The sequence below is a fragment of the Neospora caninum genome, chromosome VIIb (genome assembly GCF_000208865.1).
Source record: "Neospora caninum Liverpool complete genome, chromosome VIIb".
NCBI lineage: Eukaryota > Apicomplexa > Conoidasida > Eucoccidiorida > Sarcocystidae > Neospora > Neospora caninum.
Genome location: NC_018394.1, coordinates 4,290,496 through 4,313,756, shown reverse-complemented (window position 1 = coordinate 4,313,756; position 23,261 = coordinate 4,290,496). Strand labels below are relative to the sequence as shown.

Sequence of the window (23,261 nt, the reverse complement as noted above, 5' to 3'; positions counted from 1 at the left end):
GTTTTTTCGAGCAGTTCTCGTCTCTCTCGGCTTATTCGCTGACCGAGCTGCGCTGAACCGCCTCTCTGGAGGTTGTGCCGTAGTCTTCACGCGGTGTCTTGACACTGGGTGTCTTGGAGGGAACGAAAAGCGTTGGGCTTCGATGTGCCTGCCATTTCTTTTCTTTTCAGACAACAGTGTTTTCTGCTCTTTCTCGCGCAAGTTTCGATCAAAAGCAGGGACAAGCGAACTCAACAAGAAGGATGTGTATGGGAGTTCCCCGTCCGCAAGTGCCAGGCGACTGCCGCGAAGAGTGCTTCTAGGTCCCACTGTGCCTCCCTTGTTAAAATTTTCGTTTCTCTCGTTTCGCACGAGCCCTCTGTTGTTTTTTCTGCTTCCTCTCGGGACTCGTCTTCGCGTGCCTCGGAAAAGCCTCGATCGGCTCGTCAGATGCGCGCGCTTGCCATACACGATGGCGTGTCCGCAACCCCTGGTTTTCCTTTTTCAATTCGGCATTCATGGTTCTTTCCTCTCCCGCGCACGCAGATAGGGGATCCTTTTCTTCTTCATTGAAGAAGAGACTCTGTCTTCCCGCTGTTCCGCTGTCGCGTGTCTCTCTGGCGCGTTGGTATCGCCTGCAGCCGATTCAGCACAAAGTCGTCATCCTCGCGTTATCCAAAGCTCAGTACCTTGTGTTCTTTTTTTGGTAGAAACGTATAGGTGGGTTGCCGTGTCAACAAAGAAAAGGGAGTAGAAAGAGTAGCCAGGGAAAGGGTCTCCGTTCGTCTTGCAGAACAATCGGGCGGTTGTTCATCCGCATCAGACAAAGGCAAGAACTCGTCGCCCCGTCCGAGGAGAGAAGCGAGCACTTGGAGTTCCCCGTTTCAAAAGGTAGACAGAATGAGCGCCGCGGTGCCTCCCTCGCCTCTCTCTCTGGCTGCGGAAATTGAAGCCGCAAGGCACGACGGGGCAGTTCTAGCCAGAGAAGAAAGCGAGAGAGAAGCGACGACGCCGCAAGGAGAGCAAGACGCGCCGGAGGAAGAGGTGGCGCAAGGGACAGCTGAGGGAGACGAAGAGAGGAAAAGGAAAGCACGAGAAGAGGTGGCTTTCCTTCTTCAACAACGCGAGAATCTTCGGAACGTGCACCGCCTCCTCCAGCAACAACACTCTCTCCTCGTTGCACAACGGAGAGAGAGAGAAAGAGGCAAGCGTGACGAATGGAACGCGGGCGAGGAGACAAAGGAAGAAGACTCGACGGAAGAGCGAGAGGGAGCAACGGGACAGGCAAAGGCGCGAGTGAACGCCGGGCCAGAGGACCGAGAGGAAATCGCGAGGGAGCAGCCGGCGAAGCGAAGCGTTCAGCAGGGCGAAATCGAGACCCACGGAACGAACGGCGAGAGGGAGAAAGAACAGCGTCTCTGCTCAGCCTCCACAACCGCCAACGGAGGGACCAGTCGGTATTCTTCCTCCGTCGGGGAGCCTCCTTTTCCTGCTGTTCGTGGCGAAGAGGCCGACGGGGAGAGAAGAGAGATAACAGAGGGAGATGGCGTTTTTTCGGCGAGGGAAGAGCGATTTGGAAACGCGCGAGATGCTCTGCAGACAGAAGCCAAGCCTCGCGAAGCAGCCGCGCGGGGTTCGGACGCGGGAGAGGCATGCAGCGCGGGAAACGGAAAGGGAGAGGACAGGAGCGAAGTTGTCCTAGGTGAAGACTCAAGTGTCCCGAGAACTCCTGAAGAGTCGCTGGGCGACTCTGAAGAAGCGTTTCAAACATCTCTGGAAGAAGAAATGCATCTCCTAGACCCCAGCCCACTTCCCGCCGCCGTCGACACAAGTCCTCCGCAAGACTCCGCTTTGTCTGATTCTGCTGCGTCTGCTTGTTCGCCAGCTTCCGCGTTTGCTTCCTTCTCTTCCGCTTTTCTGGACCAGCGAGAGGTGACCCAGGGCTGCGAGGCGCGGTGCGATGCGGCAGCCTCCCCTGCGTTTTCTCCTGATCGGGCTGAGGACACGCCTTCCCCGTCCTGTGGACCCAAACCTCGCGGCGGCTTCACGGCCCCCACCTTCTCTCCGTTTTTCTTCTCGAGCGCTGCGCGCTTTCCTTCTGCTTCCGACGCTTGTTCCTCTAGGCTCGCGTCCCCTGTCACGCCTGCGCGTTCTCCCGACCGCGCGCGCGCGCAGTGTACAGACAGCGCAACCCGAGTCGTCTTTGCGTGTCCGGGCGTCGTTCTCACCCCGGCCTTTCGAGTCAATCCGTTTCGTCGCCGAGAGGAGCGCGAGAGAGGAAACGAAGACGAGAGCAATCTGTTCAGCGCAGCTTCGAGCAGCAGCCTCGATGCCAGGGAGGGCGAAGCCAGCGAGAGTGGAGAGGGGACGGCTGAGGATCCGCGATGTCTCGAAGAGGCGCCGAGCGTGTCGGTTTCTTCTCCCGTGTCGGTTGAGAGCGACCGGGAGGAAGAGAAGCGTCAAGAGCAGCATCTGTTCAGTCCTGAAGAGAAATCTGCATCTGCTTTTCCGTCGTTTTCCTCTGCTCACCAGGAATCGAATGGTGAAGAGCCAGTCGCGACGCGGCGTCTGTGCGGGTCCCCTCTCGCACCGGTTGCCGTCTCTTCCTCGCTCCCTTCTGAGAGCTCGTCCTCGCTATCTTCTCTGCTCCTGGGTCCGCAGTCAGTGCCTGGGTCTCCAGATGTGAAATCTCAGCCTCCAGCGTCGTCTCTTTTCGTCTCCCGCCCGTCCGCACCCTCGAGCCCGCTGTCTCCGCCCGCTTCGCACTCTCTCGGTGGCCGCCCATCTCTGGAGACCAGCTACCGCGAGAAACTGGACGACGCGTTTCTCGGGAAATCTCTGCGAGACGGGGGGGAGACAGAGGAAGCGCCGCATCGGCCCCTCCCTCTGACCGTCGCAGATCTCCACGACAAACGACCGCAGCCGTCCCTTGCTGGCGGAGGGTCTCCCGCGAGCCTGTTTGTCTCGTGCGTCGCTGTGGACCGAAGATCCGACTTCCGCGCGTCCCGCGCTTCTCTGTCTCTCGCACCGAGCGCCGCGTCTGCCTTCTCTCTGCATTTCCGCGGGCGAACTGACAGAGCGAAGCACGAAGGACTCGAGGCCGAACCCGGACGTGGGGGGAAGGCCTCCAGTGTTGCGCCCTGCTCCTCGCTGTTCTTCCCTCGCGAAGATGGAAACGTCCCGGGCATCCAACAGTCTCAGACCGAGCACATTTCTTCGCCGTCCTCGTCTTCCTCTCCCTCATCCTCTCCCTCTTCTCGCGGTGCGTCCTCGGCGTCTGAGTCTGGTGCGGGTCTTGGCGCTCGAACAGAAAAGCTGCCTGGGTCGTCTGTGGCGCTTCCGGCGGCTCGCGCCTCGAACGCGTCTCTCCTCAACTCGTCTCTCCTGGCCTCGTCGCTCCCGTCGCCCAGCCTCAGTTCCAAAGCGCCGTCTTCTCTCTCTGCTTCGCTCTCGGGGGACGCGGGTCGCTCATCTTTCTTCCCCTCCTCCCTCCCGCTCCACCAGTCTCTGCCTGTCTCCTGTCTCCTCGCGTGCAACCCAGCTCTCGAGCGCGCGCGGCGCCGCGGCAGACAGACGCTGGACGTGTGCAAAATCGAGTTTCTCCCAACAGCCACTGGCCGCGCGTCGATGCTCACCGTGCGCGCACGAGCTCACCGCGCGTTTCGAGCCGCGCTGAACCGCGAAAGAGACGAGGCGAAGAAGGCGCGTCTCCGCGCGCACAAAGCGCGCGCCTGCAAAGCGCAGGCGCACGCAGTGGCGAGTCCGGGACTGGAGACCTGGGAACAGCGTCGTCGACGCTTGCGGGAAGAAGAAGCGAGCGGGGACGGCATGAATTGGAGTCTCGCGTCTTCCGCCTCGCCGCTCTCCTCCCTCTCGTCACAGGAAGAGAGCGACGAAGAACCCGGCTTCGCAGAGGCCGAGGGACTCCGAGAGGACACCGGCCGACTGTGCTGCGTCCCCTGCGTATTTGTCGCGCCGTCCCTCTCCATGCTCCTCCGGCTCTCGGCTTATATTCGGTCGCGGGCGGAAGAGCGCGAGGAACGCGAGTGGACGGAGAGCGACGAAGATCAGGAGGACACCGCAGGCAGTTTGGTTCTCGGATGGAGAGAAATCCTCGAGCACCGCTGGGGGCCGTGCGAGCGACTCACACAGGTGAGAGAAAGGGAAAAGAAAGTTGCGGAGAAGAGGCCTCGAGGGAGCTGGGAGCAGCCGAAATACAAAGGCGCGAGCCCAAAGAGAGAGGAAGGAGAGGAAGGAGACAGGGGGGGGAGCTCCGGAACACTCAAGAGAGCGGAGACAAGTCGCAGCCGCAGAGAGCGACGCTCCACGGGGCGCGTCTGTGAATGGGTGCGCAGTTTTGTCTTTTCTTTCGTCTTCGTTGTTTTGGAAGTTTTCTGTTCCTCCACTTTCAATCTTCCTCTAGAGAGAGAGACGCGTTTAAATTCCCCACCCCCATGTGCGTCTCTCCTCGGTCTTCTCTTCCTGCTCACCCGACTGGGTTTCCCGTTTGCAGCTTTTCTTGTCATTTCTACCCCCACGAGTGTCTTTCCGTTCTCTGGACCTTCTGTTTTCTTTCTCAGCCGACGCTTCAGGCGCTCTTGCAGGCGTTCATGCCGCGTTCGTGGTACCAGTTTTTCCAGTTGACGCATCTGTCGACATCCCTGCCGTTCTTTTCCTCTCTCTTTCCCACGTCCTCGGCGCTTGCGCACCCGTCCCTCTCGCCGCAACTGTCGCTCTCGTCTGCCTTCCTCGAGGAGCACCTGGCCGCATTCTCCGCGCTCCGCGACCGCCTCTATGACATGCGTCACCGGCTAGCTTGCTGCTCGCGCGCGTTGTTGCCCGCGGGAGCCCGCTCTCCCGCAACCCGAGCAGACCAAGACGGGAATTCTCGGCAAAACGGAGACAGCGAGCGGCAGGTGGGGGCTTTCAGAAGACAGACCTCTCGGACGTTGGCCTTCTCGGGCGACGAGCCCGACCACGAAGGCCTTCTCGGTCTCCTCGGCGAAGCGTCCCAGCTGTATCTGCGGCTCGTGATTTTGATTCAGGAGCTCCAGGCTTCGCGATTTGGGCGGCAAACGTGGGTGTCGACGCGCCTGGAAAACGTCGCTGGCGGCGATCCGCGCCCGCCCCGCCTGGACAGAGCTTCGAGCCCCGCGGCTGCGCCTTCCTCCGCGGAGTACCGCGTCTTCCAGAAACTCGTCGTGCTCCAGCAGAGCGTCGACGTCTTCCTCGCCGCCTCCTGCTGGATGGCGAAACTCGCCGATGAGCTGGTCCTCATGCAGCGCGTGTCGCGGGTTCTCCGCGCGAGGCGAGTGTCGGGGCCTGGCGCTCAGGAGAGCAGCAGGTTCTTCAAGTCGGGGCGGCTTGGGGGCGCGAGCTCGGGCGACCGTGAAGAGCGAGGGGAGGGCGCGACGGCGGAGGTCGGGCCGAGTCGACGAGACACGCAGCTGGGGCACGACGGGCCCCGCGCGGGCCCCAGGACGTTCTTCTCGCTGTCTGCGGATGACGTGGAAAGCCAACAGAAATTCATCGAAAAAATTGTCAAAACATGCGTCCGAGACGCCCAGCACCTCGACAAACTCCGAGACGCTCTCATCGAGGTAAAGAGGCGGGTCTCCGCGAGACTCACGACTTCCCACTTCTCTTCGGTCGCCAGACTTCCAGCTCGACACGCACCTAAAAACCTAGGCTCATATACACTCATACACATATACATATATATACAGATATATATACATATATATACAAAGCTACATATATATATATATATAAATATAAATCTGTATGTGTATGTATCTGTTTGTCGATGTCTTTGTTGTGCGCTGCTGGATTTTGTTTTCTACAGCTCATGTACCTCCGAGGAGAAGAGAGTGGCTCTGAGGAGGGCGAGGAGAACGGGACGCCTCGTGGCGGGGGTGGGTCGTTTGTTTCCGCGTCAGATGCAGCGAGTCGAGTGTCTGTGACAAAGGGACCCGAGAAGAGCAGTTCGCGCTCCTTTCCCTTTTCTTCTTTCCCGCTCCATTTCCGCGATCAGTTCGGCCTGACGGAAGAGTCGGCTTCGTCGCTGCTCCTCCTCGCCTACGCCCTCGAGGCGCGGCGCCCTGCAGCGGTCTGTTTGGCCTATCTCCGCGCGACGGCTCCGCACCTTCTCCGGCCGCTCCCCTCGGGCGAGGCCGGGGCCTCTCTGGCTGCTTTGCTGCCTCGGGCGTATCTGGAGAACCCCGAGGCTCTCGCCCGCGAGGCTCTCGAGCTGGAGGGTGCGCAGGAAGCGAGAGAAGAACGCGGCGGTCTCGAGAGCGGGAACAAAGCTGGCGAGGGGAGAAGAGAGGAAGAGTGTGGGCGGAACGCAAGCGAGCGAGACGCAAGTCCCGAAGAGAAGCACTGGGAAGAATTTCTGCGCGCCCTCGACGGCAGTCCCGTCGGGGAGGTGGTGGCCGAGAACGCCAAAGGCGAGAAAGGAGACGGCGGCGGCGTACAGCGAGGCGTTTCACGGGAAGGCGAGCGAGCGGAGGAGTCGTTCCTGCTCACGTCTGTCTCGTCGCATTTGCCTGCTGGGTCTGTTTTCCGGTCTGGCCTCGCCGCGCGACCTTCACAGGTGGGAAGGGACGAGCAAAGCCTCAGACACCGAACTGGGGAAGAGCCGAGACGCCGTTTGCCTCAAGAGTCGGAGGACGCGTTTGAGAAACTCGAGCGGCTCCTCGACCCCGCACTCCTCGATCCCGTGGGCCTCAAGCGTTTTCTCGCCCTGCCGCCGCAAGGGGAAGGCGAGCGAAGAGGCCGAGATGCGCCTGCTCCGTCGCGTTCTGGAGGCGACAAGCTAGGAAACGCTTCGTCGTTCGCTCTTGAGCCGTGTGCGCCTGTCGCTGCGTTTGGGAGAAGGCCCTGGGCAACCGAGTCGCGGGGACCGCGCATGCACAGCGTCTCTTCAGGTCCGGAGTTTGCTGAGCGTTGCGAGGCCTCAGCGTCTCTCCACAGATCGAGGCTTCCCAGAGAGCGGAGCTTCAAGTCTGCGTTGCCGCTCTCCGAGCAAGTCCCCCCTCCCTGTGACGGTCCCGCTTCGTTCCGTACCCGACTTCCTGCGGGGATGAAGCCAGACGAAACAACGCCACGCGCAACGCGAAAACAGATCTTCTCTTCGTTGCCGCCCGTCGGCCGGCGCTTGGAGATGCGCGCGCGCCAGCGCGAAACGAAACGGCAACAAACGTCCCTCTCCATGGAGTCCGCTGCTCCTCAGGGCGCGTCTGTGCTGTCTCCGAGGGTGGCGGCTGCAGAGAGGCACGGGGCTCTGACTTGGACGCGGCGGGGCCCGACAGAAACGCCTCGCGAGGACGCACCGAGGTACCGAGAGGAGTCGAGAGACAGAGAACTGCGAGAAGAGAGACGCGAGCTCGACGCCGCGCGCAGGTCTCGGCTCGCGTCCCTGCGCTCTGAGTGCGTGTCGACGCGTGGGAGGAGCGGAGCAATAGCCAAGGCGAAGTCTGTGAAAAACGCGTCGCCAACTTCGCGTCTAACTGGCGAGAAAGAAGGGGTCGCCCCTGACGCGCTCTTTGGCGAGCGCGCAAGACCCGCCTCAGGGGATCTCAGTGAAGAAGAGTGTCTCCGGCGGGGACGGAGACCGGGGAAGGCGCGGTCCGGCGAGTCGGAGACAAAGACGCCCAGAGAAGGCGGTTCGCCGCCGCGGAGCTGGAGCCGCGCCGAAGATGCCTCGGGCGAGACGCGAGGCAGGGAAGCGAAGCGCGTGGAGAGTCGCGGCACTCTGGCAGGTTCGGTGGAGAACGGGACGAAGCGAGAGACGCAGGGAGACAGCTGTTCTCCCGTCTCTCGGAGCGCGAGCGAGGCAGCTGCGCGCTCTCCAGTCCGAGAGACAGCGCCGACCCCAGCTTTGGAGCCCGAGAGACACCTGAGGCGCTGCGTTGGGGCATCGCGACCGTGGTCGGGCGAGGAGACAGTTGAAGGCGTTTCGGAGACCGAAGAGCCGCGCGACCGCAGCGGAAACGAGACAGAGGAAACGAGGGACCGGAGACTGCGAGAAGACGCCCACGCCGTCGCGCTTCGACAGGCGCGTCTGTCTGGGTAGGCACAAAGGGACGAGAAAACGAAGCGAGAAGGAAAAAAGGGAGGGTTTTAAAGGTCCCCTCGTGTGTATCTTTGGGTCTGCAAATCCCGGTTTCTTTCTGCGCGACCTCGGGAGAAATCTGCTCGTGAAAAGGCGAAAAAGAGGAAACAAGCGTTAAGGGTAGTGGCTCAAGATTGGTTTTTGTCTGTGGCGCGATTTGAGATCAAGCGTCTCGCCGCTCTCTATTTTGAATCGACACACCGTTTTCACGTCTCTCTCGATTTCTATCGGCTCTGTCCGTGAAAACGGTCGAGAGGCACCACTTCGACGCCCTCCTGTTTTTTCCGGCCCGTTCATCCGAGTGTGGCGTCTGTCTTCTCAAACCTGTTTCGGTTTCTCAGGCGGCTGGAGGAGATTGAGAGGCGGATCCACGAGAAGCGCGAGGCGGTTCGGCAGTGCGAAGAGGAGTTTTCTTCTCTGCGCGTGCCGCAGTTGTCGCGTTTCTTTTCTTCGACTGTCGCCTCGGCCCCCGCCGCTCTAGGGCAAGTCCCTGCCGGAGTCGCGCGGACCGTGGCGTTGCTGCGAGACCGCCGAACGAAGCTTTCCGGCGAGCTCCGTGAGACCGAGGGGCGAAGGGGCGAGCTCTGCGCGTTTCTCGCGGCGCTGGAGAAGCGGAAGAAGGTGCTGAACGCGGAACTGCGGAGACGAAAGAGCCGCCGAAGGACCCGACAGACGGACGGCGCGCAGGCTGACACGTCCGCGAAGAGAGACGCAGACGTCTTGCGGGAGGCGACAGACGGCACCCTTCTTCCGCGTGGCCTGCGGAACCGCGAAGAGGGTTTTTCGCAGTTCGCGACGGAGGGCGAGGACAGAGAAGACGTTGCTCCGTCTCGCCGTCTCACGGAGGACGACTGGAAGAAGACTGCCTGGTTTTTCGCCCCGTCGATCGGCGAACTGACCGCAGAGCTCTTCTCGCCCCGGCCCGCTGACGCAGAAAAAGCCGAGACGCGAGAAGCGAGCGAGAGCAGACAGACGCCGGGGACGTGTAGGTCCGCCTCGGCGGCGCTGGCGAAGTCTCCCTCGCGCACTGGGGCTGTTGCTCGCGACGAAAGTGCGGCGCGGGCGTCGAGGCGCGAAGGCCTGACAGCGGGAGCTGGAAGACGAAAAACGGGGAGCAGAACGCGACCAGAAGACCAGTCCCAGGTCGCAGGCGAGAGGCGCGCAGAGAGCGCGGTGAGCGCAGAAGGTTCGGCGCGTCGTGCGCCTCGTTCGGGCGGAGGCGCCGTCGGGTCTGGGTCCCCGCCGCCTGGGGCCGCGCAGGAGAAGACTGGCGGCGAGGCGCAGGAAGCGAGAAAGGGAGAAAGCTCTGGTTTGCTCTTCTCAGGGCTGAAGTCTTTCTTTGACCTCGCCCAACAAGTCGGAGGCAGCTTCTACAAGAGCGACAGCGAGACAGAGCCGAAAACGACAGAACGGTGTGTCGCGTCCTCTGCGTCACCTTCGCTCCGGGATGCTTCGGGTTGCGAAGGACAAGGCGCGAGATCCGAGACTGGGCCGCGTTTTGACGGGGCGCCCGACCCTGCTTCGACGCCGTCTCTCAACCCGTGTCTTCCAGCGACACCGGGCGGAGAGAGAGGAGACGACGTCTCGGTGCGCTTCGAGGAGGAGCTCGAGGCGGAGATGCAGGCCTTTGAAGGAGGCGGAGGGGACAGCGCGACAAAAAGGGACACGGCCGAGAGCAAAACTGTCTCTTTGGCAACGAGGAACTGCGGGGACGAGCCGCGCGTCCGGGCGTCTTCCTTCTCTCCTGTCGCGTTCGAGAAGTGCCAGGCAGCTGCGTCCTCTCAGGTCGAGAGAGGCTCGGGAGGAGCGGCCAAAGAGGGACAGGCGCCCGCAGAAGCGAGACGGGACCTTTCGTCTCGCGTTGAGGCGAAGGCAGAAGAGACTCGCAGCGTCTCCCGGCAGTCAGAGAAACACGGCGACAAACAGAAGAAAGATTGCGGCCGACGCGGAGCAGCCTCGTGCACGCCTTCTCGCCTGAGATCCGAAGGCCGAGAAGCGGCGAGACCGAATTTGACGTCGCGAGGCGGGCAGAAACCGCGTGAGGGAAACGTCCAACACGCTTCTCCAGACGCGGCAAGGAGGAGACCAGTTGGGACGAAGCGAGCAGGCGAGGGCGAAAAAAGGAACGCAACAGAGAGAGGACAAAGACCAGACGGAAAGACGGCTACGTCCGAACGAAAACAAACAGAACCAAACAAACCAACAAGCGTCACCGAAAACGTCCAACCTCCCTCTTCTTCCTCGTCTTCCTCTTCGGCGTCTTCCTCTTCAGCTTCTTCCTCGTCTTCCTCGTCGGATGTGGGCGTCTTGCAGGGGAAGGAGGAGATTAGGCAACGGCGAGCAAAGGTCTTGGCCCTCGCGGCGCGCCAGAGAGAACAAGCGAGGTAGGGCAGTGTCTTTTTTTCACGAGAACCGTGTTGGGAAGAGAAGACATCAAGACTGAAAGAAGAGAACGCGAGCGCGCAGCACAGAAGACGTGCCGGGACCAGAGAGGTTTCGGTCTGTTCGCGGTCTCCTTTTCCGCTGAGAACGAGGGAGAGAAGATCAGCGACCGAGGCGAGGAAGCAGGAAAGAAGGGAGAAGACGAGGACGAAAGACAGCGGGGCCTCTGGCGTTTCTCTCCATGCTTTCTTGTGTTTTCTCGCTTTGTTTCGAGTGGAAATCGCGGCCTCCCCTCCCGGTTGGGTTCTGTGTGTGCACTCAGAAGGAGGAAGGGAGAGCTACAGTCTCATGGCGCCGAGCGAGACAGAGGCGAAGCGAGCGTTCGAGTTCCGCCCTCGAAAGACGAGAGCGGTCTGGCGTCCGAGACTGGAAAAGCGAAGGACGGAGAAGAAAGGCAGGAGTCGAAAGAGCTAAACAAGGTAGGTTTCGTAGTCGTCGTCTCTGTGTCGGGGAGCTGCGTGTTTCCCCGTCTTTTTGCTGTGCCTTCTCTCTTTGTGTCTCTTTCTCTGATCCGTTCTGCGCCCCTCGGGTCACGTTTTCTCTTTCCCGTGTCTCCCTGCATCTGAGTTCTCGCTTCTTTTGTTTAAGCTCGTTCGAACCCGGTGCGCGCGCGTGCCCGCCGCGCGTTTCTTCTCTTCCTTTAGGAGGAACGAGAGAAGGGAGAGAACGAAGACTTTGCGAGTGCCGCCACCGCGCAGAGCACAGCTATCTCTGCGCTGTCAAGACTGAATTCCTTGTCCTCGCTGGTGCTGGCCGATAGGCCTCTTTCCGCGGCTGTCTCTTCGCACGCTCTCTCGCCGCTTCCCTCGGAGGACGAAGAGGAAGACCAGAGAGAAGGAGGAGAAGCGAGCGAGTCTGAAAAGCCGAGGGCGGAGACGGAAAGAGACGAGAAGGCGCCAAACAAAGACGAAGGGTGGAGAGAAAGACAAAGTGGAGACAGAAGCGACGAACGCCTGTGGAAGCACTCAGGAGACACAGGAGACACGGTGTTGTCTTCTCCGAGCGCGAGAGCTGGTGATGCCGCTCAGGACGCGAAACTCTCGATGTTGATGTCTCGTGCTACCGTCTATTGCTCGCGGTCCCTGAGAACTGTTGAGGGTTTGTCACCCCAGTCTTCTTCCTGGCAAGGCGACGCGGTGTCTCCGGCTGCTTTCGCTGCTCGGCATTCTCTCTCTTTCTCTTCTCTCTCGTCTGCGAGCATGAGAAGCGCGGCGGGAGTGGCCGCAGAAGCAGAGAGGCGGAAGGGGAAGGAAGCGGAGAAGACGGAAGAGCGGAAGAGACGAAACCGGGGGAGACAGAGAGAGGGAGGCCTGCTGCCGACGGTCGTGGAGAACGCCGTTCGTCTCGCGCGGCAGAGAATTCGCGACAAGAATCTCCTCTTTCGAAAAATCGACGAAGCGAAGCAGAAAGAACAAGAGAACAGGAGACTTGTAGGCCGCGGGGCACTGAGGTCACGGAGAAGGAACCAGACAGGGCGAAAAGCGATGAGAGACACCGGAGAAATATAAGGGAAGACAGTTCCCTTCCCCTCGGGTTCGGGCGCCTTCTCCACGCAAAGGCAGAAGAAGAAAACGCGAAAGAGACAACGGCACAAGGGAGCAAAACACGGCGACACAGTGCTCGAAGAAGACGCGTTTCGTTCTTTTCTCGGCATAGCACGCGAGAGGAGAAAGATTCCCCACGACAAATGCGGGCTCTGCATATACTCCTCGCGGAGTGTGTCACGTTCGTTCTGTGCCCCCGAGCAGGACAGGAAAAAAGGTGGAAGAAAAGTGTGCAAAGTGTTTTTGCGGTTTTGGGGGGGTGTTTGCGTCTTGTGTGCACTCTCCTCGTGCTCTTCCCTTTTCCCGACGAGCGTTCAAGGTGCCTTTTTGTCTTTTTTGGTGGCTTGTATGCACAGGACCGTTTTGCGCGTCGAGATCAGCGCCTTCGTCTCTTCATCCGGCGGCAGCAGGAAGAACTGCGGCGTCTCCAAGCTTCCCAAGACGCCCGTCGTGCCTCTTTGGAGGATCCAGATCCGCGCTCGTTTTCTCTCCCCTTTTCGCCGCTCTCCGCCGAGGTGGGTGAGATCCTGTCGAGCGGTCCTCTCCTTTTGCGGGACGGAGTTGTGGTGCTCACAGAGGGCCAGGCGGCCTTGGCTGCGGCTCGGGAAGCTTCTCGAGGTCTCCAAGTAGAGGCACGAGCCGAGAGAGAGGCGAGAGAGGAGAGGACCGAAGGAGAAGGCGGGGCAAGACGCGTTTCGACGAACGAGCACGCGGCGGGGAAGCGAACTCCCGAGTTCCCCGTCGGTGACGGCCTGCGCGACACCGGAGAAGATGGGAGGCGAGCGCCAGAAGAAGCGACCCCAGAACTCCCGTCAGCCTCCGCTTCGTCTTGTCTCGCCCGCGCGCGTTATTCTCCGCACCTCGCGAGAGAAGCGGCGAATTCGGCGGGCGCACAGGGCGATCTGTCAGGCCTCGAAGAGACGGAACGGTTCCCGCATCGGCGAGAAGGCGAAGGAAACGAACGAGACGAGACCGACGGACGCGCGCTGGCGAGGGAGAATGGACTGTCCACAACCCGGAGCGAGAAAGAGACGCCTTCTCTCTCGTCCCGCCCTTCTCTTCACCTCGCTGCACATGCCGCTCCTCTCCGTTGTGCGTCCTATGATACAACGCGCGGTTCGTCTTGCGTCGAAGACGCAGGCCGAGGCGTGGGAAAACCAGAGACTTTCGAGGCGCGAAACTGTCGCGAAAACGCAGCGCCGGTAGCCGAGGCCGCGACGCCAGACGTTCTGTCTGCCGGGGACGAGGAGAGCAGTGCCCGAAGGCTTCCCCCGCGAGACACTGAGAGCCGGAGCGTGGAGGAAAGCCTCTCGACGCGGGAAGAAGCCAGGCTCTCAGAAGAGAGAGGCGTTTTCGGACGGAACGGCAGTTTCCGAGAACCGAACGGGTTGCTTCGAGGGGAACAAGCAGAAGAAAGGTCGGGCTCGGAAGACAGAGATTCCCCGACAGATGTGTTGACTCTGCGCGACTGCAGACGAGCGCCGGGGGCGCTGAGCGGCGGCGCGAGTGTCTGTACACCGTCGGCAGCAGAGTTGGAGCCAACCCGTGATATGGACGCGAGGCTTGAGAAATTGGAGACGCTGAGGAGAGAACTGCACGAGCTCCGTCGGAGCAAGTCGAGCACCGCAACCGACACCAGTCTCGACGGGCCTTTGTCGACCTGCGCTGCCTCGTCCTCGGCGCCTGCTGTGGCTGTCCGCACTTCGCTTTCCCTCATGCTGAAAAAGGTCGAGCCCCGTGCGGCGTGTGTCTTGACGCCGACGGGGAAAGAGCGGAAACTCCTGACGCCCAAACAACTTGGCAGAGAAAGCAGCTCGGCTCTTCTCGCGAGGTTTTTGGAGCCGCAGGCGCAAGACACCTGCGAGGAAGCGCGACAAGGACGTCTGAGGATATCTTGGAGGCTGAGTGAGACGCAGAGTGCGCGGGCAAGCAGCCGAGGCGAGCGAGATCACGCAGGCCAGCCTGCTTTGCGCGGCGTCACGAAACGAAGCACTGGCAGCGGAACAGAGGCGGTCGCCGATGCGACACTTGCGACTCTGGCCTCTTCGAAATTCCACACGGTTTCCCCTCGTGGTGTATCGGGGAAAGAAAGAGGGGAGGCCGGTCCTCAGCTGCTGAGGGAGTCTTTCGCAGGCCTGGAGACAGTGCGACAGGAAGACAGCAGAGACAGGGAAGACCGTCTCTCCCTGCTGTCTCTCGACGAGTCGGCCCTCGGCGAGGGCCAGAGCAGTTGGGTGAAAAGAGAGGAAGAGGACGCGTGGGAAAGGTACTACCAGCAGATCGCCGATGAGAAGAAGCGACCGAGTCGCGTGGAAGGGGCGGGAGACGAGAGAGCACGAGAAGAAACGAGAGAAAGCGCTGGAGAGAGGGGATTCGGCTATGCGAGAAGCCGACTCGGACGAGGCTTCGACGCCCCACTGGATCCGCACTTGGGTCGAAGGCAGGAAGAAAGCGAAAGTTCGAGCGAAGAGTGGAGTCGCGCACAAGACAGGCGCCGTGCGTCCCGCGGCGATGGAAGAAAAACCTGCCTGAGCGAAAGCGAAGATGACAACGCGAGAGGGCTCAGAGTGGAGAACGGATCGAGCCGGGGCGAGACGCGGAAGACGCCTTCTTTCGCCGTTCTTGTTGCCCGTGCCGCAGAAAGGCAGCAGAGGCTGCACAGTGCGCGAAACAGAAGCAGAGGAGACCTAGGCGTGGAACACGACATGAGCGCTGAGGAGGTTGAAGAAGCGCAAGATGCGTTCGACATGCTTCTCGAGACAGGAAAATTCAGACAGGGTACAGGAGTGAGGGGAGATAGACTGAGAGGGAGGTATGCAACGGAAAATGTGTACTACACAACCGAGCTAGATAAGGAATTCTGATATGACTCTGCCAGGCGACCGTTGAGTAAAAATTGAGTGTCATTCATGCCAGCAAGTTCTATCAAAGCGTTTGTATTTATGTATATATATCTAACACCGTATCTATTTTTCGCTGTCGACAAACAAATACGTGCGTACTTCCATTCGTACACATTCCTATGTGAAGCGTACGTGCTTGTCTATTACATGCAGATGTTTATCTGCATTCAGAGTATATATCTCTACCTAAAGTGATGTACCCGTCAACAAAAGAAAAGTGCAGGAGCAGAGTTTTTCTGAAGACCGCGTGTGGCTGAGGAGGAGTCTCTTGAAAAGACCACAGTTGTTTGCCAGGCGAGGAACCTTTTCAAAAACAACATCGCACTTCTTGTCAAGCAACAAGAGTGACAATTGCCTCGGGGTCATTTCGAGACTGACAGATCCTTTCTCTGCTGTCGCTGTCTCATCGCCAGTCTGCTTCTCTGACCTGAAAAATCAGTTGCTTTTGCGGCCGAAGCCCCGTACCGCAACTTTGAGCTTTTTCCGTCTTTGCTGCTCTATCACTGGTTCGACGCGGGCTGCCTACTAAAAAACGAGAGCGCAAGTGTCGCTGGAACTCGTCAAGGATGGCATTTGCACTAACGAACGAAACAAAGTGGTGGTGCAAGCCAGGTGCCCCCGTCCACGGCGATTACTAATGGCATCAGATTCGCAACAGAAAAGATCTCTTTGCACTCTCATCAGTGCGCGGATACCACAAACTTGTCGCTGGCAGTTTCGCATACCTCACAACCACAATATGGCTGTGTGAAGCCAGTAGCTATGATCGCTACCAACAGCGATGCTCTTCGGCAGGGTATTTCTCCAGGTGTTAAGCAAGATGAAGCTTTTCCTGGTGAGAGAGCTAGCCGGAGGCAATATATAAGTACAGACATGCGTTAGCATCTAAACGGACACGAGCCAATTGAGTGATTCGGCATCGTGATTTCTGAGGTCTGCGCAATCTCGGACCCGCTCTGTTCTGCTAGAGCATAATTCTGCACAAGTACGGCACAGAGAGTGAGGCAATTCACGTAGAAAAATAAAGAATGTAGGAAAGGCAGCGTCTGCTGAACCTCCTGCCTGTGTCAATTGGCTTTAAAATTCCTGTAACTCCGAGGTTCGAGGATGCTTCGAACCTGCAGCAAAGATTGTCACCATTTTCGGGCTAGGCGGACATCAAGTCTGTGAGTGGCGCAAGCCCACGGGGAGCTTGCGTCGTTTGTGAGACAAATTTTTCCCGGTTGAGAAGCCTTTCTCCATCTTGAGGCCCTTAAGAGTGAATGGAGGGAAGACCCAGTGGAGTATTGTGCGAGGAACAGTGCAAGAACGCGTTGTGCACAGTGTGTCAGACAAGAAAAGGGACTCGATCTGGCTAGCTGAGCGGGTGAGCTTTGGGAACAAGAGCTTCTGCCGCTCTTCCCATGAGCCTTTTCATCCGTTCGTTTTTGCGTGAGTAGCAGGTGATCCAAGCGACCTCCCTTTTTACAACAATATGCAGTAACAAGCTAGTTGGAAAGAGCAGCTCAACAGGACAAGCTGCAGGCACACAAATTTCAGATCTACAACCTCGACGCCTCTGTTAGCGAGGGTTCGCGTATTCTCTACCAATCCTTGTGTTCTCTATTGCAAGCTTTTTCGGTGCTGCACTACGGAAATCTACTTGGATGCTTTTCGAGATCGGAGGCGTGACTCGTTTTTTCGTAAAGCTGCAATGTCGTTGCTGTCGTGTGCATCTGCTGCCACCGACCTTCCGTAGAGTTTGCTGTGTGTAGCTGCACGATCTCGCGGCGACAGTTTCCAGAAAAGAAACACGGGTGGCGGAGTGGTCGAGCAAGATGGGGAACCGAGACACGAAGTTCCACGGCGATGGAACGACCTCACGAGAGAGGCATCCGGAAGCGACAAACAAAGCCAGCTCGATATTTTCACGGCTAAGAAGAAGCACCGTGGCCGAAGCCTACGAGGAAACAAGTCCTGGCCCTTCCGATCTAGGCCAGCATCTTCGCACCGTGAAATTTCCTTGGAAGTCCTCAGGACTCCGCTTCTCGGAGACCAACGTTCGGCGTTACTACGACTTGAAACTGCGACCTCTTGGACGAGGCACTTTTGGGTGAGCGTGGCACAACGCGCCTGTCCGACCCTTGGCTTCAGTAGTGTTCGTCCCCTACGACACGGTCATACACACGGCATTTACACGGGAAAATGAGCTGTGCTCCCACTCCGTGAGAGAAATCTTATCCCTCATACTGACTGCATCTCTGTCCCTTGATACACGACTGCAGGATCGTCGTTACAGGCCGGCATCGATTGTCGGGAATCGATTTTGCGGTTAAGGTCGTTCACAAGACGACACTGAAGGCTGTGGACACGAAGGCAATGTTTTATCGGGAAATTGATTGTCTACGGTCACTATGTGAGCCAATATCGTACCCTCCATCTTCCCTAGGCGCTCGTGATTTGATATGTTCGTAACCACTACTTCACCAAATGCTGGTACACGCGTGTGTACGGTGGCGTTCTGCCTAAGCATTGCTTGCCTTCATCCAGCAGAAGATCATTTGTAGGGTCCTACTGGATTATTTATCTCGTTGGCAACAGGGTGTGAGAGGAAGCAGCTGATTTGCTGTTGAATTCTATCCCCCGATAGGTGGTTGAGATCGGACGGTCGCTGAGGAAGTGCGAACCGGTGCAGGACAAGGTGCCACAGCTAAGAAGTAAAGATGTATGAAATGACTTGTGTACACGTGAAAGAGGGCGTTTTTAGTGTGTGCACGGTTGCGGCAGATCATCGGAATATTCTTCGGTACTACGACTTCTTCGAGGATGACACTTTCTGTTACGCGGTAAGGGACCGGTACTGGTCCGGGCTGTCAACCAAACCTTTGGGATCGAGATGCCACGGCTGGTGTCCTTAGTGTCATCTCATGCTTTAGGAACAGTGGATCGTAGCGTTTAGTACCACATCTTGATCTGCAGTATTTTCGGCATCAGTTGTTGCAGGAGTTGTAATGTGGCGAGCTGCTCAAAAATAGTTGCACCGCCCCCTAAGTGTTTTTTTTTCGCCAGTTATTGGTTGGTCGCAGTGATACTGCTAATACAGATATCCGGTTACATATCCGTCTAGGAAGATCAATGTGTCAGCAGCGAGAAGGCAATAATTTCTTGCATGTATCATGCCTGTGCATCTTGCCGTTTCCACCTTTATTTCAACATGTGGAGACTCGAGTTTGGTTTCGGCGCGCAGATACTCGAGTTGTGCCAGGGAGGCGATCTGCTACAGCGACTGAAGAACATGCCTGTCGTTACTGAGGCGCACATCGTAAAATACGTGAGGTATGGAAGCCACAGCGGTCATGCTGATCCAATCGGTTTCAGCAGGAGATCCGCTCCCACGACGCAACGCTTCGCCGATGCAACATTTTTGCTCGGCGCCGCTTGTCGGTCACAGCCGCCTCGTACACCATATGTATGTATGTATGTATGTATGTATGTATGTATGTATATGTATGTATGTATGTATGTATGTATGTATGTATGTATGTATGTATGTATGTATGTTTCTATGTATATATATCTATATATATACATATATATATATATATATATGCTCACCGATAGCTGCAGCAGCAGCAACATACATGCACACACGCGCATGATATTCCGGTCATGTCAACAAAGAAACGAAATGCGTGAAGGACACCGCTGGTTCGTCTCGGTCGATTTTTGCCAGCTGCTTTGTACGAAACAGTCGAAGATCGCCCCGGCGCGAGGATAAAGCGGTGGACAGGAGATAGGGTGTTTGGTCAATGACAATGAAACAGAAAAACTTCCAGGCAGAATAAGGTCGATTTGGAACTTCACAGATTTCTGCAGGCAAGTTCCACGTCAACGAATGCTCAGTGGCATGAGACCAGGGTTGTGCTGCGCGCGTCGAGTTGCGTTGTTCGCAGACAAATGCTGGCAGCAATTCAACATTGCCACCAGAATGGGGTCATGCATAGGGACCTGAAGGTAAGTACCAATATCGAGTATCTGAACTTTCACTGAAGCTTGGGCACACCAGACGATGAGGATACAATGGCGCAATTCTGCTTATGGTAGGAAAGACATGCTGTTCGCACGTGAGACACGCGTCGGTATCAACTCCGCGTCTCGAGACAGTTTTTCCGCTATGGTTTTGTGACTCAGGCGGATAATTTCTTGTTCCTGGTGAGTTAACTCCGTGTGCAACAGCGGGTGACCAGATCAGCACTATACTTCTTGGTGCTAACGCTTGCAGACAGAGCGGAATCCGTGTATTCCGAAAACAGGTAGTGTCGTCCTCTGCGCGAAGAGGGCTTCTGAGTGGCATCTGAATCTGAACACAGCACTGCTACCTTCTCCACAGATAACCTCCACGGTTTTGGATGCTGCTGCTGATGCTACAAGCAGACAGAGGACGACGATTCGCCTTTAGTCCTGATTGACTTTGGGCTGGCTTTACGATTCGTACCCGGAATCAAACAGACCGTCGTCTGTGGCAGTCCGCGGTATATCGCACCGGAAGTCTTTAAGTAAGAGACAACGGTTCGCTTAGAGGAGGCTTTGTATCTGCAACCCGTGTCGCAAGATAATTGACTTTTTATCGGGGAACACTGTCAGATCGGCAGCCAACATCCATGCCGCTGAATGCGAATAACCGGTCCTGAGCACCCGCTCCTCAAAGCAGTAACCTTCAGCGCATGATTCGATTCGTCTTGCCATTCCTTGACTCGAGCTGGCTCAGCATAGAACGTAGAGGCAAATTTTCTTTCCTATACCCGTTTTCCCTCGGCATGCGCTCTGGAGCCTATCTGTGTTCTTTGGTAATAGCGCGTGCACAGCACACGCACACAGACCGGAGCCATGAGCTTCCACGAGCATCCAATGCGAAAACCCAGCTCTCGCTGCTCGGTCCAAAATGTTCGCGTGTTATCGATGAGATGGGATATGCTTCAGGCAAGCCTACGACGAAAAATGCGACCTTTGGAGCTTGGGCATTGTCGTCTACGCCATGCTTTATGGTACCCATCCATTTGGGGTTAACGCGAAGTCAACATTCCACGAAATTCGGGTGAGAATCTCTCCGCGAGTACCCTTGAGCAAAACTCTTCTGTGTTCTTTCGAGGAGCCAGCACCCCGAAGAAAAGGTCACAACAAGCATTTGTCGTTTCTCCGAGATTTCGTCGAGACTGCGCCGCGGTCTGCGTGCGTATGTGTCATACATAATCATACATAACTGCCTCTGCCATTGTTTCTTCGTCGGCCTCCAGTGAGGTACAGCCCTTCCACTACGCTGCTGTTGAGATGTGTCTCGTTGATCGACTTAAAGGTTCCACAATGACAGCAGGAAGCTTATAATGATGCCTACATTGACAGTAATGGTACAGATAGACTTGCGTGCTGCTAGAATGGTTTCCGCCTTTACTCCAGTCCATCCGTGCCCGTTCCGTGGCAAAGCGGGAGGCCCCTTCGTGTCAGAACAGGCGTATTGATGAACGTTTGTTTCACGCTGCAGGAAGAAGTTTCTACGGGAATAGTCCCCTATCCAAATAATCCAGGAATTCAGCCTCCCTCGCCTCTGGTAGGTCCGGGGGTAGCCCTGTGCCAGTTGAACTCGGTTGTCCGGCAAGGTTGGAAGTGCTCCGATATTTAGGGCGAATAAAATAACATCGAATCAGGAGACGCTTCCTGAACAGGATCGCCTTCTCGAGAGAGACTCTCCACCTGCGTTCTCCTCTACAAATGGGAAAGTGCGGTAATGAACCCACTTAGTCGAAAAAGATAACCATGCCGTGGACGGCGTTGTTGCGGTTTCTTGCCAGGCGCAAAGCTTTGTTCAAGCCCTACTGCAGCACGATCCAGAACAAAGGCCAGATGCTTCTGAAGGTGAGCAATTTTAAAGCGGTGTATCTGTCAAGATGGAGGTTGATGACCTGAAAGCTCAATCCTCATACTATGTTGGAGTCATTGGAGTGACAGGATAGTGACCTCCCCTGTCATGCTCAGCCACTGCGTTGGAACAAGTGTATATTTCTGTGCTGGCGGAAGGGACTGGCGATGCGTAACGGTCAAGAAGGCTGTGTCTTGCCGTCTTGTAGTACAAAACAAGCGAAAGAGCCCTGCCGAATCATCTCTCAGTATATTGCTGCAGTGAACGAGGAAAATGCTGCAACAGGGGCGATATATGCTGACATCGATTTTGTGTTCCCCCGTGGACCCCATGTATGCAACTTATTGCAGCGATGAAACATCCGTGGATACGTGCCCCGGAAGCCGATCTTGCTGCCTACAAGATACATCCAGAAATACGATATCTCGCTCAGTACGCTGAAAACTCCGGGGCTACGCCGGATTCATATAACATTTCGAAAGAGACGCCAAGGGGGTAACACACGTACACAAATACACAGACGTTCATTACACTGTTTCTGGGCAAGTGCTGTTTTATTTCGGAGTTCTCATAACGGTGCATTCTTTTGGCAGGAGTTGACGAACCTAGTCCTCACACCTTGTGGCGCATGATTATGTCACGAGTGCCTGGCGAGAAACGAAAGCGCATGTCCTTGAATTTTGCCAGCGAATAAAAAGTCATAAGGCAACCAGGAATACAGGCATCATCACCTCATCGACGTGGTGAGCCAATGTGAGAGGGAGCATGCACCTCTGGAGTAGAGTTTGCTCACAGGCCCGTGGCTGTCACATAAAAGAACACACGAAAAAACATCGTTGCCCTTCACCAGGTCTGTACCAAGTTCTTTCGTGTGTCCTCAGCAAAAGAGCCACTGACGGAAGGCTCGCTCCAATGGACGATGGCGTTCGCAGGCAGCTTGATGAGCTACGCCGCATGGCGGCCCGTGGCTCCAAGAGGGTAAGAATAACGGAAGAGGAACCATTTCATTCATGTTTCAAATCCCTGACAACTTGACACAAATGCCTGACGCCAGCATGTCACCGTTGTTACAGAGAAAGCGTGGTGTGTGGAGCCTGTTAGCTTTGTAGCTCGGAGGGCTAAAGAAGGTCTCACAATCAGGAAGGGCATTTGTGTCCCTTTCAGCACGAGACCTCTCTGCGTTCAGTAACTTACAAGCGCAAGTGGATGCACTAAAACCTGGAACACTCAGCGTCGCAGTCTAATGCCCCGAAGCCAAATCAGTTCCCCGAAAGAGATTCAACCGGTCGTTACACGCTTAAGATTGATTCTTTTTTGAACGCCTGTGAAACTCGTCTATCACAAGGCAACGGACTCTTTTCACTGATTGACAGGGACACCTCGGATTTTCTGTCGACAGTGAAGCTTGACGAAGTCGGTTGTTTTGATTCTGTTCGTTCAGGCACACGCGCGTCATCCCAAGTGAGAGACAGTTACCGGTTCTCTTGCTTTCAGTCATCTATTGAAGGCAGCTGATACAACCATCGGACTTCCATTCGGCTTTCTGATGGAAGCCACAAGTTACCGCAGCGCACTGCTGCTCGGTGGCAGCTGGCCGTGGACCGTCCAATGATCTATCACACTGCCGGCACCGTCCGTTCTGTCTTGCGAATCCTACTGTGAAACGTGGGCGTCACACGTGCGAATATTTCCATAGCGGCTCAGGTGCAATACCGATGTCTGCTCCCTGCTGAACATCATGCATCGGAAGCCATCCAGATGAACGGTCATCGCTTAGCTATAGGGACCTTTTTGGCCATGTCGTGCGACAAACAACTGACTTGGGGAAAAAAGACGTCCTGCGCTACAGAAAAGCCTGAAACTACATCGAATCCATGCACTAAAAAGACGGCCGTTTAACCGCGTTCTCGCTTTCAATCCTGACCGTTATTCGGCCGCCGTTCGAAGAAAAACGAATTCTCGTAAGTGTCAGGGAAAACACCTTGGCGTCAGATGATCAACAAAGCCACTGTGAGCCCGTAATAAGGGTTCGACACTGCTACCTTGCCGCGCGCTGCACGTGAATGGTGCTCAGAGTCGAAAAAAATGGCCTCCACCACACAAATTCACACTCTGGGCAGGGAGGAAATCGTTTTCATGCATTTACGTCAGTCTTCCCCGGCTTGTTGGATTTTGTCTCGCTCCTGCCAGCATTTGTAGTCCTTGTGCTGCCGGTAAAAAGCCCGAGTTCTTCTCGAACATTACAGCCGAATGTGCACGCGTCCACGCAGAGCCTGCTGATATCTGGGTCAGCCTGGAAATTTCCCATCACCAATCAGGGACACTGCGAGCATGCGTGCTGTCAACGAAAGAACCTAGTTGAGTAAAATGTGCCGCCGATATTC

General features: G+C 56.9%; 1 protein-coding gene across 1 annotated transcript; it reads left to right on the top strand.

Annotated features, from left to right (window-relative positions):
- Window positions 1–879: 879 nt before the first annotated feature.
- Window positions 880–21,571, top strand: NCLIV_029210 (putative ULK kinase; the record flags this gene model as incomplete). The annotated part of the gene is made up of 16 exons (XM_003883116.1): window positions 880–4,131; window positions 4,560–5,579; window positions 5,825–8,052; window positions 8,437–10,133; window positions 10,368–10,479; window positions 10,800–10,956; window positions 11,182–11,967; window positions 12,438–14,893; window positions 17,249–17,379; window positions 17,751–17,809; window positions 18,211–18,299; window positions 18,917–18,977; window positions 19,398–19,519; window positions 19,944–20,058; window positions 20,810–20,873; window positions 21,471–21,571. The coding sequence occupies 16 exons, from the start codon at window positions 880–882 to the stop codon at window positions 21,569–21,571; spliced, it is 12,450 nt and encodes a 4,149-aa protein (XP_003883165.1).
- Window positions 21,572–23,261: the final 1,690 nt, after the last annotated feature.